This window comes from Chiloscyllium plagiosum, chromosome 16 (genome assembly GCF_004010195.1).
Source record: "Chiloscyllium plagiosum isolate BGI_BamShark_2017 chromosome 16, ASM401019v2, whole genome shotgun sequence".
NCBI classification, from domain to species: domain Eukaryota; kingdom Metazoa; phylum Chordata; class Chondrichthyes; order Orectolobiformes; family Hemiscylliidae; genus Chiloscyllium; species Chiloscyllium plagiosum.
In genome coordinates, this window is record NC_057725.1 from 30,098,826 (window position 1) to 30,113,061 (window position 14,236).

The following is a 14,236-nucleotide window of genomic DNA, read 5'->3' on the forward strand; positions in this document are numbered from 1 at the left end:
GAAAGAGAGGGAAGCAGGGGAGGGGGGATGCATATGTTCCCAGGGCACTTCAGCATTTAAGTAAATACTGGGCACTGTATGTCAACTCAAGCATGCAAGGTGCATTGGATCTACTGCTAATCATGTAGCTTAGCAATTGCTAGAGTGACAAAAAGCCAAACCAAGAGACAGCTTGTGTGCTAGACAGCCAATATGCCTATAACAGATTTAAAGCAGTCCACATTATTACAGCTGAAAGGCTGAACCCAAAACAAAAACAACGCATTAAGTTGTAAAACTGCATCAAAGCAGCAAAAATAATCAGAAATTATACCAAGAGCTGCCTGCAAAATGATGAGGGGATATAATGTGCTGGGATTCCTTTAAGTGTCTAAGTGGAGACACCACCAAAGGATGTGACGGCATACCTCACGTAACCACTAGTTGCGGGTATCAACTGAGAATAAGATGTGTGCTTCTATCTCATGTGTATGTCTTTCAGTTCAAGCTCCAACAAAACCCACATTTTTATTGCATGTTGTCTATATTCCAGTGAATCCAACATCAGGCACACATAGGAGCAAAAATATATTAGGACAGTAAAAATCACAAGTTATACTAAAAGCTTTGTTTGAAGTGATACAAGGGAGCTTGGCACTAGCAAATTAGAAAAACACCATGGGAAATTAGTTGCTCCAATTGTGCAAGCTCTCAGGCATTTTTGCAAGACAGAAACAGGAAATTAAATAAGATAGGATTAACAATATCACTGATCGACAATTTTTTAAAAAATGGACACCGAGCACAATCTTGCCTTTTTCAATCAGGTTTGAGTAAATATACATACATTTAAGAGCATTTTTGTTAGTATTAATATTGTCACAGCATCCGCAAATCAGAGGCCATGCCTGTCATAGCCAAAATTGCATTGCAGCATGTTAGTCATTCACATAGTTTCCATTTTCCATTCAATACAACTCAAATACTACCTGAGACAACTTCTTCTTCATTTCATCAAAGATACTTTGTCTGCAACTCCAGAACATTTCCTAAGATGCACAATAATTGTTTCAAATTTTAAATCTGATGAAATAAAAATGTAATTTTGTTCTGAAAAGTACACAATTGGGTACATATGCCAGGATATTTTTAAAAAAATATTCTTCAAAGAGAGCAATGAGTACATAGCACAGCGCAAATTTACAAAGCAAAGTTATTGCAAAAAAATTTGATAAGTCAACCCCTTTTGTATGTAAACAGATGAAGCTTTTGCTGCACTAGACTGGTCTAATTAAAACTCATTCAACTGCAATATAATTAACCTTGCAATTTATTTTGAATGTCCAAACAAAGTCAATGAAATCAACATAGAAGTTAAAACCCTGGTTACAATAAAACAAGGACAAGATATGGCCAAACAAATGACAATTCACAACATACTGACAGATTTGTCAAACGCCAAGAATAAGTTATGAAAGGTCTCTCTGAAATTATAAAATCTGCATATTAAAAAGAACTCGTTTGTCTTATTTGTATTGGAAGCTTTTAGATCACATTTAGTGGCAACCCGAAGGTTCAGATGGGTGAATCAGTATTTAACTTTCATACAAAGCATTCAAAAGCAAATCCATGCACCTGCAATACTTTAATGCTCTTTTTTGTTTCAATTTGGAGATGCCGGTGTTGGACTGGGGTGTACAAAATTAAAAATCACACAACATTAGGTTATAGACCAACAGGTTTAATTGGAAGCACTAGCTTTTGGAGCGCCGCTCCTTCATCAGGTGGTTGTGGAGTACACAACTTGTTTCATTCCTCTTCACAAGCAGCATAGGATTTTGAAAGAAGAGAATGAAATCTAACATTGATTTCATGGCACTTTCATTTTGAAATCGTAACTTGAAGTAGAAGGTTGGAGAATCAAGTATGGATCGCATTTGCACAATTTGAACCCATAAACTCAGGATGAAAGTCAACACTTCACAACTTGCAATGTCCACAAATGAATTAAAACCCCTTTCAGTGAAGCTGCAAGTTATAGTCAAGGTGTCAGGCGTTCTGTCACCTAAAACGAACTACCTTAACAGTGTCACTGGTATCCAAGGATTCTTTTTAAAAAATGCTACTCTCTTCCTGCAGCTGAATGTAAAATTGAATTTCACATTTGTTACGATATGGGGTAAACCCACTCCCCACTAATTTAAAACAACAAAACCCATGCTGTAATCTTTTAAAATTCGAGTGTCAAGGAGCTATTCCCAAAAGTCAGTAAAGTAAAAATTTACAACTTCATTTTTTTAAAAAAGTCTAACAAGAAAATAATTAACAACTATTTAAACTCCTTTCTCTAACCTATCCTTTACCTCTGCAATACTAGTACGATAACCTCTGCCATCACCTCACACAGAGTAAGATTTACAGAAAAATTCAAATTTCAAAACAAGCTAGCTGTCGAATTTTTTCTTTGTATCTTCCTCTGTAGATTGGCTTTCCAGGTCTGTGTAGACGTTTTTTCTCTGTGCAAACTCCTTCTATAGACAGGTACCTCTCAGAGTTCTCACCAGCAACCTACATTTATTGGTCTTTTGGCAGTTCTCCAACAATTTGTTTTGGTTTTATGCCCCAAAGCATCAGATCATTTCAATGGTGTTAATATTGTCAAAATACTAATTTCAAACTCAATTGCAGTTTGGTATTTTGGGGCATAATTTAAACTGATTGGCCAAACTTGAATTGTTTTTTTGTCTCCAGGTGACCCAGCTACTCTAGCTGTGCGACCAAATGTTACACTGTTACCTTGTTCAGAAGGCTTGGTGCTATGTCAGGTAGTTCTGCGAGCTTTTAAACTCTCTTAAAAAGGTTCAGTACCCCTGACACCTTCATAACACATGAAAGTTTAGGGTTACCAGTTTTTAATAATACTGATTTAAGATAAAACTAAAACATTGTCATAACTAATAAGAATATATTCAGCTAACTTAGGAGAGCCTCACAGTATACTCATATTTCCCCTTCAAGTGCCAACTAGCTCCTACATTGTGGTCACGTTTTTATGGTTGCTGTCAGTTAATGGAAATTTTGTCAATAACTTCAAAAGTTAATTTGAATAAGATCTTCATGATCTGCATGCAGGAATGCTTTCACTATATTCTCACTACTTAATTTGCATTCTACTGCTACAGAAGGTGGAAAAGTCATTATCAATGGTCGAGATAAAAACAAAATACTCAAAATACACAGCCAGGCAGAACATCTCAGTCATAAATCACAGAAACAAATACAGAAGTGGGTTTTCAGCCCAGCAAAGTCTGCACTGCCAGAAGTTCACCAAATCTACATCATCCCATCAATCAGCACTTGGCCCATAGCCTTGAACATTACATTTCAAGTGCTCATAGAAGTACTTATCAGGTTTCCCACCTTCACCCTCCCAGGCAGTGCATTCCAGATTCCCACCACACCTCTAATCCCCTCGTAACCTCCAGCCTTCCACCTTATATTGTCTTGTTATTGACCCTTCAACTGCTTTCTATTCACCGTGTCCTTCCCCCCCCCCCCCCAATCAGGTCTCCTCTCAATTTTTTCTGCTTTAAAGAAAACCTGAGCTTATCGAGTCTTTTTCCATAGCTAAACTGCTCCATCCCAGGCAACAGCCTGGTGAATCTCAACACCCCGGTGAATCTCAACACCCCTTCCAGTGTAATTACAACCTTTCTATAATGTGGTGATCAGAACTGCCAGAATACTCCAGCTGCGGCCTCTCCAAGGTTAGCTCCAAATAACCTCGAGTGTCATATTCTATGCCACAAATGATAAAGACAAATGCCTTTTATGCCTTCTTAACAGCCTACTAACTTGTTCTTCAGGGATATGTGGACAAGAACCCCAAGATCTCTCTATTCCTCTGAGCTTCCTAGTATACTGTCATTCATTGATTATTCTCTCACCCGTTCTCTACATCCTCCCATAACCCAAGACTTTCTTCCACACTGTCAACCAGTCCGTCAATCTTCATGTTACCTGCAAACTTATCATCCTCCTCATATTATCTTCTATATTGTTTATGGACAACAACAACTGACCTAGCACTGATCCCCGTTGTGCATCACTGGACACCAGTCTCCAGTCATCCAGATGCCTACCACTATCTTCTGTCTCCTACCAACTTCCAGCTTGGGATCCAATTTGCCAAGTTACTCAATCTCATATACTTTTATCATCTTTACCAGTCTCCCACATGGGATTTGTTAAAAGTCTTACTGAAATCCATATAAACTACATTAACTGAACTACCTCCACTGGCATGCCTTGTCACCTCGTCAAAACATTCAATGAAATTTCTTATGAGTGGCAGGCCTCTGACAACGTCCTTAGCAAACTATGCCACTGCAGATGAAGAGTAATTCTTTTCTTGAGCATTTTCTCAATCAGTTTCCCGACCACTGATGAGACTCATTGGTTTGTAATTCTCTTGTTTCTCTCCACCACTCTTCTTGAAACATGGAATCACATTAGCTTTTCTTCAGTCCTCTGGCATCTCCCTCTGGACAGAGGGGAATACAAAAATTGGGTCAGAGCCATTAACTTTCCTTCCTTGTCTCCCACAACAGCCTGGATCCCACCCATCCACATCCAGGGATCTGTCTACTTTCAAGCCTGCTGAAACTTCCTCACTTGTTACGTCAAACTGCTCAAGAACCTCTCAGTCACTGCTCCAGAATTCTGGATCTACATCTTTTTCCAAAGAGTTGACAGATGTGAAGTACTCTTAACACCCTACCCATTGTCCTCCAGCTCCACACACACATTTCCCACTTGGTCCCTAATGAGTCCTACTCTTTCCCTGGTTATCCTCTTCCTCTTGACACTCAGGAAAAATTGGAAGAATCAAGATAAAGTGCCAGTGTTTTTCATACTTGCTCTTCACTTTCCTAATTACTTTAAGTTCCTACCCCCTTCCACTTTCTATACTACATTAGGGTCTACATTGATTTGCTCTCTTTGTACCTGCTGACTTCTCTTGCCCTTCCTATCCAGTCTGGAATATTCACTGACATCCCAGGTTCTCTGTGCTTGCTGCTCCAACATGTCTCCCTTCAGGGAACATGTTGGGCTGGTACTATCACCAATTCCATGTTGAATATCACCAAATGTTACGTTGCAGATTTATCCATAAGTTGTTGTCCCCAGATCCTACCTTACATTAATAAAATCTGCATTCCCTCCAGTCCAAAACCCTTTTCTAAGACCATTTTTCTCCTTTTCCAAAACAAACTTAGAACATACTGCTGCAGTTGATAAACTAAAATGCTGTCCCACTGCCATCTCGAACACTGGTCTGGCTTCTTTCCCCAGAAAGAAGTTCAGCACTGCAACGTTCCTTCTTGGATACTTCTACATGTCAATGTCTGAACAGCTCTACTGGATACATTTCAAGAAATCTGTCACTCTAAACCTTTTTACACAATGACTACTCAAATAAAATTGTAGAAGTTGAAAGTCCCTAATATAAATTACCCTATTGTTTTTAGAAACCTTCAATTGTCTACAAATCTGCTTCTCTGTTGCCCGTTGACTGTTTGGGGGGTCTTCCATATTCTTCCAGCAGTATGACCACCACCCCTTTTTATTTCTTAGTTCTACCCACAAAATCTCATTTGAAGATCCTCCCAAGCTATCATCCCCCCACTGCAACAACTAACACTAATTAATAAGTGTGACACCACCACCTCTTCTATTTGTTCCCCTGTCCAGCCTGAAGATCCCATACTCCGGAATGTTGAGCAGTCAGTTCGACCCCTCCCTCAACCATATCGGAGTGAGGCAACATCATCGCAATTCCATGTGTCAATCCACACCCTTAACTCATCTGTCTATCCTCTCACACTCCTAGCATTAAAGCAGAGGCGGTGCAGCCTCAGCTTTCCTTGGGCATCAATGTGGCTGAACTCCCTGTGTCTGGGTTCCTTTAGTAAAGTATGCTGTGTCATCTCCCCCGTCGAACAAGTTTAAATTCCTCCCAGCAACGTGAACAATCACATCCACAGGACACTGGCCCCAATCTGGTTCATATATTAACCACCTCACTTCTACAAGTCTCATCTTCCCCAGAAACAGCCTCAATAGTCCTACGAAAGCAGTGTATACTATCTATAAGTTGCACTCCAGCAAGACACTAAGTGTTCTTTGACAGCTTTTCAAAATTGTGACCGCAACCACCCAGATCCTTAAGTTTTGTATAAAATCATAGAAAATTACACCACAGAACAATGTTTTTGGAAATGCTGTCAACCTGAAATGGTAACTCTGCTTTTCTCCATAAATGCTGTCCCAGCTGAGCATTTCTAGCTTTTCTTGTGTTTAATTTCAGATTTCCAGCATCCACAGTATTTTGCTTTGGCCTTACTGTCAATGATTGGTTAGGTTAGATTAACAAGACTCTTATGCATTCTTTAATTGGATGACAGCCTTACTGGTAAGGTCCACAATTGCTGCCCATCCCTATTTACCCATGAGAAAGTCTTGGTGAGTCACCTTTTTGAATCGTAGTCCAAATGGCACAATCACACCCACAGCATTTTCTAACGGAGTTCCTGGTTTTTCAAGCAGCAGTGAAGAAGTTGTGATTGAGCTTCAAATCAGGGTGATGTGGAAAACTTGCAGGTGTTTTTTTTAAATTCATTTACGGGCTGAGGGCATTACTGGTTATGTCAGCATTTATTGCTAGGAGTCAACCTCATGGCTATGGGTCTGGAGTCTGGGAAATCAAGTACCTGGTTTTTCTGTATGACGTTGAGCCTCTACAGTGTCGCTGGAGCTGCACTCATTCAAGTGGAAAATGTTCAGTCACATTCCTGGGTTGCTTTGTGGATGACAGACAGGTTTTGGAGAGATAGAGGTGAGTTAACATAGAATTCACAACTTGAGGCCAGGTATTATAGTTACAGAGTTTACTTGGCTGGCCCTGTTAAGTTTCTGGTCAAAAGTAACCAGCTGGATGGTGGGTAATTACTTAACACAAATGGGGAAAAAAAAAGTTAGATTCTCTTTCTGGGATGGCCATTTCCAGGCAGGTGACAAAGGCTAGTCATTACAGAGAAAGCTAATACAACCAAGGCTCTCAAATGCAGAACAGCTTTTTACTTTAAGATGAGAAGAATATTGCAACATGAACAAGTTATTTTTAAAAGGGACCTAAACACTTAAAATGTTACAACTCAAAGTAATTAACAAGTAATGATAAAGTAAAGTAGTATATGAGAAAAAGGAGGAAACCATTGTTTCAAGAATGGGAGACCTGTTAATAGAAAACTATGAGTGGAGTTTCCGAAAGATTATGTATGGCCTGAATAAGAGTTCTATATAGTGAAAAGAATAAATTAAATGAGCTGCAAGCACAAATTCAAATTGGAGATTACGATACAGTAGCCATGACTGAGACATGGCTGTAGGATGATCGGGACTGGGAACTAAATATACTAGGTTATAAAGTTAACAGGACAGAGGGGGAAAAATGGTGGTGGAGGTTGAGTAGCCATATTTTTTAGAAACAAAATTACTTCAACGGCGAGACAGAATATAATGAGGGGAAAGCACTTAGTGGAGACTGTATGTGTGGAACTGAGGAACAGTAAAGGATCTAAAGCAGCAATAGGTGCTCTGTAAGAGCCCTGGTAGCAACTCTGAAGTGCTAGTTTGTATAAATGCAGAAATTAAGCAAGTGTGTAGCAAAGACTAGGGCACCGATGTTTAAAATGTCACAAGTTGGTGCAGAAAATAATCAATAAAGCTAATAGAGTGCTTGCCTTTATATCTAGAGGACTGGGTATAAGGATACAGAAGTTATATTGCAGCTACACAAAACCTTGGTTTGGTCCCACTTGAGAGAACTGTATGCAGATCTGGGCACCCTGAAGGAAGGGTAATATTGGCTGTGGAGAGAGTACTATGTAGATTTACAAGAATGATACCTGACTGCAGGGCTTTGTAAAAAATTAACCTATTTTTCTAATCAACCTTTTCAGGGATGTTATTTCACACCTCTGGAGCAGGTGGTACTTGAATCCAGATCTCTCAGTCCAGGGGTAGGGACTCTATCACTGCAGCACAAGAGCCCCTATTGGACTGCAGGGAATAAATTTGAGGAGAGATTATAGAAATTAGGCACATTTACTCTAGAATCCACAGAATGGCTCGTGTGCATAACGAACTGCCAGAGGAAATGATGGATGCAGGTATAGTTACAACACTTAAAAGACATTTGGATAAGTACACAAACAGTAAAAGTTTGGAGGGTATGGGCTAAACACAGGCAAACTTAGTTTGGGAACATGATTAGTATGGGCTAATTGGATGGAAGGGTCTGCTTCCATGCTGTATGACATTATGAATGATGAAAGAGGCTCAAGGAGCTAAATCGCCTACTTAGTTCCTATGTTACTAAAACATTAGAAATGTTGCGTTCGTGAACACTGTCAACTTTAAATACGTTGACCACAATGAAAGCCCAGTTTTCACTTCTCCCCCAACCCCTATCCTCTGCAAAACAAAATGCCTCACCTAGTCAAAACTCATTAGGATGGCAAAAACATGGATTAGGGATGTGTCAAAGCCTTAATTGTTGATCCCCTAGATAATGATTTGAAAGTGACGACAGAAAAGCTAACAATGGAAAATAAGAGTGCTACAAAACAACATGAGATTACCAAACTAAACAGAGGTCAGAACAGTTTAGAGAGGGGTAATATTAGACGACATCTGTTGGGTAAAATGAATTTTTCAGATCAAATAACTTAGCTCCCGTGGATAGGGCAAGGTGTCAAAAGTGGCAAGCTTTCCCACTAAATTCCCAGTTTTGCATTCATATTTCTGAGGGCAGGGGAATTCAAAACTAGAAGGCATAATTTTAAGATGAGAGGGGAAAGATTTGAAAGTGACCTGATAGGCAACTTTTAAACACACAGGTTGGTGCGTGTACGGAACGAACTGCCAGAGAAAGTTGTCAATGCAGGTACAGTTACAACATTTGAGGGGGGTTTGGGCAAATAAGAAGGTTGAGGGGAATATGGACCCAACACAGGCAAATGGGACTAGTTTAGATTGCACTTTTTGCTCGATTTAAATCCATGTAAGACATATTTACTACCAGTTCATACAAGGGATTGAGACCAGAATAAACAAAATAAGCAAAGTGAAATTTGAAAAATAAATGGCAATATGCTACAGAAGATCAGATGGACCAATGGGCTGAGGAGTGGCAGATGGAGTTTAATTTAGATAAATGCGAGGTGCTGCATTTTGGGAAAGTAAATCTTGGCAGGACTTATACACTTAAGGTCCTAGCAAGTGCTGCTGCACAAAGAGACCTTGGAGTGCAGGTTCATAGCTCCTTGAAAGTGGAGTCGCAGGTTGATAGGATAGTGAACTCGGCATTTGGTATGCTTTCTTTTATTGGTCAGAGTATTGAGTACCGGAGTTGGGAGGTCATGATGCAGCTGTACAGGACATTGGTTAGGCCACTGTTGGAATATTGCGTGCAATTCTAGTCGCCTTCCTATCGGAAAGATGTTGTGAAACTTGCAAGGGTTCAGAAAAGATTTACAAAGATGTTGCCAGTGTTGGAGGATTTGAGCTATAGGGACAGGCTGAACTGGCTAGGGCTGCTTTTCCCAGGAACGTCGGAGGGTGAGGGATGACCTTATACAGGTTTATAAAATCATGAAGGGCATGGATAGGGTAAATAGACAAAGTCTTTTCCCTGGGGTGGGGGAATCCAGAACTAGAGGCAATAGGTTTAGGGTGAGAGGGGAAATATATAAAAGAGACCTGAGGGACAACCTTTTCACTCAGAAGGTGGTACGTGTATGGAATGAGCTGCCAGAGGAAGTGGTGGAGGCTAGTACAATTGCAACATTTAAAAGGCATCTGGATGGGTATATGAATAGGAAGGGTTTGAAGGTATGTGGGCCAGGTGCTGGAGGTGGGACTAGATTTGGTTGGGATATCTGGTCGGCATGGACGTGTTGTACCAAATGGTGTGTTTCTGTGCTGTATATCTCTACGACTTTTTTGCAAGGTTTGTAGCTCAGGTTGAGGTTTAGGGTGTAGGTTTGCTCGCTGAGCTGTAGATTTGATATCCAGACATTTCATTACCTAGCCAGGTAACATCAGTGGCGACCTCCAAGTGAAGCGAAGCTTTTGTCTCCTGCTTTCTATTTATAGGTTTGTCCTGAATGGGGTTCCTGGGGTTTGTGGTGATGTCATTTCCTGTTCGTTTTCTGAGGGGTTGATAGGTGGTATCGAGATCTATGTATTTGTTTATGGCGTTGTGGTTGGAGTGCCAGGCCTCTAGGAATTCTCTGGCACGTCTTTGCTTAGCCTGTCCCAGGATAGATGTGTTGTCCCAGTCGAATTGGTGGGTTTTTTTCATCTGTGTGTAGGGCTACGAGGGAGAGAGGGTCATGTCCTTTTGTGGCTAGCTGATGGCTAACTTTCTTCCTGTTTGTCCAACGTAGTGTTTGTGGCAGTCCTTGCATGGAATTTTGTAGATGACGTTGGTTTTGTTTATGGGTTGTACTGGGTCTTCTAAGTTTGTTAGTTTTTGTTTGAGAGTGGTCTTCTATTTATCACCTACATGCTGTCCTTCAGCAACAAAGATACATCAGTTTGCACAAGTACCAGCTCTAAACAAGAAGACTGTTTTTTCATTCTCCCTCCAAACTCTATTCACTGGCTACTGACTCCCTGTACCCTTCCCCAGTCATAATCTAAAGTCAAAGAGCCACTGAAACAGACCTTTCATTCCAACATGTCCATGCAGAGCACATTTCGCAATCTAAACTAGTCCCATTTGCCTGTGTTTGGTCCATATCCCTCTCAACCTTTCTTATTCATGTACTTGTCCAAACCTTTTTTTAAATGTTGTAACTGTACCTGCATTGACAACTTCCTCTGGCAGTTTGTTCCATATGTACACCAACCTGTGTGTTTAAAAGTTGCTTCTCAGGTCACTTTCAAATCTTTGCCCTCTCACCTTAAAATTATGCCTTCTAGTTTTGAATTCCCCTGCCCTCAGGGAAAAAAAAACCTTTGTTATTCTGCTTATCTATGCTCCCCATCATGATTTTATAAACTTCTTTAAGATCACCCTCCAACTTTTTACACTCCATGGAAATAAAGTTCTAGCTTATCAAGCCTCTCTTTATAACTCAAACCCTCTAGATCCAGTAACATATTTGTAAATCCCTTCTGCACCCTTTCCAATGTAATAATATCCTTCGTATAGCAGGGCAACCAGAACTGTATGCAGTATTCCAAAAGTGGCCTCATCGATATCCTAAACAGTCAGAACATGACATCCCAACTCTTATACTCAATGCACTGACCAATGAAGGCAAGTGTCATGTTTTATCCAGAGATGAGCTTCCAACCTCATTCTCATTCTTGCCATCACAAGAGTGCCCATTTTCACAAAATTCCTCGGGTGAGTGGGAGGGGGAGTTGAAATGTTGGGCCACAGGGCGGTGTGGTTGATTGGTGCGGGTGTCCCAGAGATGTTCCCTAAAGCGCTCTGCTAGGAGGCGTCCAGTCTCCCCAATGTAGAGGAGACCGCATCGCATGCAACGGATACAATAAATGATATTGGTGGATGTGCAGGTAAAACTTTGATGGATGTGGAAGGCTCCTTTAGGGCCTTGGATAGAGGTGAGGGAGGAGGTGTGGGCGTAGGTTTTACAGTTCCTGTGGTGGCAGGGGAAGGTGCCAGGACGGGAGGGTGGGTTGTTGGGGGGAACAACGGAGGGAACGGTCTTTGCGGAAGGCGGAAAGGGCTGGGGAGGGAAATACATCCCTGGTGGTGGGGTCCATTTGGAGGTGGTGGAAATGTCAGTGGATGATTTGGTTTATGCGAAGGTTGGTAGGGTAGAAGGTGAGCACCAGGGGTGTTCTGCCCTTGTTACGGTTGGAAGGGTGGGGTCTGAGGGCGGAGGTGCGGGATGTGGACGAGATGCGTTGGCATCTTTAACAACGTAGCAAGGGAAATTGCGGTCTCTAAAGGAAGAGGCCATCTGGTGTGTTCTGTGGTGGAACTGGTCCGCCTGGGAGCAGATATGGCAGAGGCAGAGGATTTGGGAGTACGGGATGGCATTTTTGCAGGAGGTAGGGTGGGAAGACGTTTAATCCACCTCTTGTATTTTGATCCTCAATTCCTCTATCACCCACACTAACTGTTGCACATTAAATATTTTGATTTAACATTCTCATTTGTTTTCAAATCTCCCCAGGGCCTTACTTTTTTTTAAAATGCCCTCAACCCCACAACCCTCTAATTCTGACCTCTAATCCCGGGGTATTTGAAGACTGCAAATGTAAGACTATTGTTTAACGAAGGAGAAATGAATAAACCAGGAAACTACAGATCTGTCAGCTTGACATCAATAACATAGCCATAATTCTGGATCAGGCAAACACACATTTGGAGAAAAAACGCTGATGCTGTGTGATGTCAGAGGAACATTGACAAGGTGGCCAAATGGGCAAACACTTGGCAGATGATTTCAATGCAGAGAAATGGGATAATGCATTTGGCAGAAGAAACAGAGACAATACTGGTTCAATTGTACAACTTTGAGAGGAGTACAAGCTTAGAAGAACCTAGGGGTTCATGTGCACAATTCTCTGAAGGGGGCCAGGCAAGTTGAGACAGTTTATAGGATCCTTGGATTTATAGAAAGAGGCAGAGTATAAAAGCTACATCTCTACAAATCACTGGTCAGACCATATTTGGAGTATTGTGTTCAGTTCTGGACACCTTACTAAAGGATGTTAAAGCTCTGGAGAGAGTGCAAAAGAGATTAATTAAAATGATACCAGGAATGAGGGATTTTAGATACAGTGAAAAATTAGAAAAGTTGGGCTTATTCTCCTTGCAGCAAAGATTAAAAGGTGACTTTATTGAGGTGTTCAAAATTAAAGGCAATTCTGATAGGATGAAGGATATTGTTTCCATTGATATGTAGTAACTATGGATCACAATTTCAGTATAGTCAGCAAGAGAGGAGCAACTTCTATATGCAGATAAGCAATAGGATTTGGCAGCCTGGGACAGTAGTGCAGGTAAATTCTTTAGGAGGCTTCAAAAGAGTTGGTTAGACTCAGTTGTACAGCACAGAAACAGACCCTTCAGTCTAACTCGTTCACGCCAACCAGATATCCTAAATTAAACTAGTCCCATTTGCCATGCCAGCATTTGTCCCATATCCCTTAAACCCTTCCTATTCGTGTGCCCATTCAAATACCTTTTAGATCTCATGATTTGGAGATGCCGGTGTTGGACTGGGGTGTACAAAGTTAAAAATCACACAACACCAGGTTATAGTCCAACAGGTTTAATTGAAAGCACACTAGCTTTCGGTGCGTCGCTCCTTCATCTACCACCTGATGAAGGAGCGACGCTCCGAAAGCTAGTGTGCTTCCAATTAAACCTGTTGGACTATAACCTGGTGTTGTGTGATTTTTAACTTTTAAATCTCCTAATTGTACAGTCGATTCTGATATAACCTGATAATTCCATTCTTGTGTGATCTTGTGTTATAAGAAAACCGCACAATAGCCGTGCTATTTAAACTAATGGGGATGAAATCACAATATAGCCAATCCAGGTAAAGAAAGTTCACCTTCTGCAAATAACAGTCTAAATTCTTCAATTGTGTTAAAGCCAATTTGTCATGAAGAAACACACGTTGTAGCAGAACAAACTGTACCAGCCTCCACCACTTCCTCAGGCAACTCTTTTCCTACACACGTCACCGTCTGCATGAAAATGTTGCCTCTGGGGTCCCTTTTATATCTTTCCCCTTTCAGCTTAAACCTATGCCCTCTGGTTTTGGACTTCCCTACACTGGGAAAAAGACCTTGTCAATTCACCCTATCCATACCTCTCATGATTTTATAAACATCAATAAGGTCACTCAGCTTCAGACGATCCAAGGGAATTTATAGAAAGGGAGTCGAAGGGTGGGTCAGTAAATTTGCAGATGATACGAAGATTGGTGGAGTTGTGGATAGTGAGGAGGGCTGTTGTCGGCTGCAAAGAGACTTAGATATGATGCAGAGCTGGGCTGAGGAGTGACAGATGGAGTTCAACCCTGCCAAGTGTGAGGTTGTCCATTTTGGAAAGATAAATAAGAATGCAGAATACAGGGTTAATGGTAGGGTTCTTAGTGAGGTGGAGGAACAGAGGGATCTTGGGGTCTATGTT

At 41.1% G+C, this 14,236-nt stretch overlaps 1 protein-coding gene across 3 annotated transcripts in view; it reads right to left on the reverse strand.

Moving 5' to 3' along the window:
- The window catches only part of usp47 (ubiquitin specific peptidase 47), a 183,224-nt gene that overhangs the window by 97,276 nt on the left and 71,712 nt on the right, over window positions 1–14,236 (reverse strand). The window contains exon 2 of one of the 3 annotated variants that reach the window (XM_043705672.1): window positions 969–1,028. The exons of the other annotated variants lie outside the window; for them this stretch is intronic. Within the exon in view, the coding sequence (XP_043561607.1) occupies window positions 969–1,028 (60 nt within the window). The remainder of the gene's footprint in view (window positions 1–968; window positions 1,029–14,236) is intronic. 3 annotated transcript variants of the gene reach the window in all.